The 2005-nt window shown below is 46.9% G+C and overlaps 1 protein-coding gene across 1 annotated transcript; it reads left to right on the top strand.

The window, feature by feature from the left end:
- Nucleotides 1-885: 885 nt before the first annotated feature.
- Nucleotides 886-1407, top strand: LOC106869950 (uncharacterized). Its single transcript, XM_014915893.1, has one exon. The coding sequence runs from the start codon at nucleotides 886-888 to the stop codon at nucleotides 1405-1407; it is 522 nt and encodes a 173-aa protein (XP_014771379.1).
- Nucleotides 1408-2005: the final 598 nt, after the last annotated feature.

Below are 2005 nucleotides of genomic sequence, written 5' to 3'. Positions count from 1 at the left end.
GTTTACACAGTTCACCCTATCCAACAGGTATCGTTTTTACCTTCGCCTACTGCTGTATGAGGTCACGGGACCGACATCTTTCGACGACCTGAAAAGCGGTGAAGTCTTTGCTACATACCGCGAACCTTGCCTTAAACGCAGCCTGCTAGAAGACGGCGCTCAGTGGGACGCAACAATGGCGGAAGCAGCTACAATACGCTCGGCGAGGAGTCTTCGAATGCTCTTGCAGTGCTACTGCAAACATGCGAACTCAGTGATCCTGTAACCTTATGGGAGAAATACAAGGAAGACCTTTCAGAGGACTACCACCATCAAGGGCAACTTCTGTTGCCTCACTTGAACGTCAGTTTCAACGATGAATTCTTTAACAGAGCACTCATTGACATTGAGGAGAGCCTACTTACTGCCGGCGGTAACGACCTTTCATTTTATGGTCTGCCGAAAGTCAGCATAACATGCTCGCACACACTACCAACAGGCGTTATTCAGGTAACAGCCTACGACGTCGATGTTCTTCATCAATGCATCGACGAAAATGAGCCGAAATTGCTTCAGGACCAGCTGCACGCATACAGCGCTGTCTACACTTCCATTCGTAAACGCAAAGGAGGTATTTTCTTTTTAGATGCTCCAAGAGGAACAGGTAAAACATTCATGACTAAACTCCTCCTTGCAAAAGTACGCCAGCAAAAGGGGATCGCTTTAGCTGTAGCTTCTTCCGGAATTGCCATGACTCTACTGCCCGAGGGTCGGACGGTTCATTCGACCTTCAAACTCCCGTTCAATGCTTCTGTGTCCGACTCAGCCACCTGCAATATTACAAAAGACTCAGACAAAGCAGAAGTGCTGCGAAGGTGTCAGCTCATTGTTTGGGACGAATGAAACATGGCACATAAAGGATCCCTTGAAGCACTGGACAAGACCCTGAAAGACATCAAGGGCTGTGTTTCCCTCCTGTATGGTGATTTCAGACAAACCCTACCCATAATTCCAAAAGGCACTAGAGCCGACGCTGTAATCACTTGCATTAAGCTATCTTCCCTGTGGCAGGACGTGACGATTTTGATTCTTACAGCAAACATGAGGGCCCAGCTTTTCGGCGACAACTTATCGGGCGACTTCTCCAAGCAACTTCTCAATGTTGGTGATGGTACAACTCCCGCCGATGCAGCTGGAGAGATGATTGTCTCACACGTAGACACACCTGTGGACACTGTGGACGACCTTGCGATTGCTGTTTTTCCTGATCTGCATATAAGATACCAAAATCTGAATTGGTTGTGCGAAAGAGCCATATTAGCTCCCAAAATCACATTTGTTGCGAAACTCAATGAAAACCTACTACGAAGCCTTCCTAGAAACCTTCATACCTGCAAATATGTGGACACTGTTGTGGACGAAGAATAGGCCGTTAATTTTCCCACAGAATTCCTCTATTCCTTTGGACCCCTCTGGACTACCACCTCATCAACTACACTTCAAAATTGGAGCTCCGGTCATGCTGCTGAGGAACCTGGAGCCACCACGTCCGTGCAACGGAATGCGGTTAGTGGTAAAAAATGTGCTGCCTTATGTTATCGAAGCAACACTTTTTATGGATTGCGGCCAAAGACAACATCTTTATACCCAGAATATCTCTTACTCCATCAGATAAGCAATGCCCCTGTCCCTCATGTCGACTTCAGTTCCCTCTTCGACTTTGCTTTGCCATGTCCATCAACAAGTCCCAAGCCCAAACACTAACAACAACAGGCCTCCATTTAGTCCAACCATGCTTCTCGCACGGATGCTCAAGAGTCGGATGCAAAAAAAACCTTTTCGTGTTCACCCCAAAAGCCAAAACGTAAAATGGCGTCTACCGCGAGGTGTGTAGGCCGTCCAACATACCGCAGCTTCCCTGCCGAACAGGTTTATGGTTAGTGAGTACTATTGCTGCCATTCTTTCAAAATTACCTGTTTTTCTTAAGTCTTTTTTTTTTATTGTGTCCGCTAGAGCTTCTCAATC

The sequence above is a fragment of the Octopus bimaculoides genome, chromosome 19, assembly GCF_001194135.2.
Source record: "Octopus bimaculoides isolate UCB-OBI-ISO-001 chromosome 19, ASM119413v2, whole genome shotgun sequence".
NCBI classification, from domain to species: domain Eukaryota; kingdom Metazoa; phylum Mollusca; class Cephalopoda; order Octopoda; family Octopodidae; genus Octopus; species Octopus bimaculoides.
This window is presented reverse-complemented; position numbering and strand designations above follow the sequence as displayed.

Bases quoted from the DNA above. Each gene is read 5' to 3' on its own strand.
- LOC106869950 (XM_014915893.1), top strand. From the start codon at position 886: ATGGCACATAAAGGATCCCTTGAAGCACTGGACAAGACCCTGAAAGAC.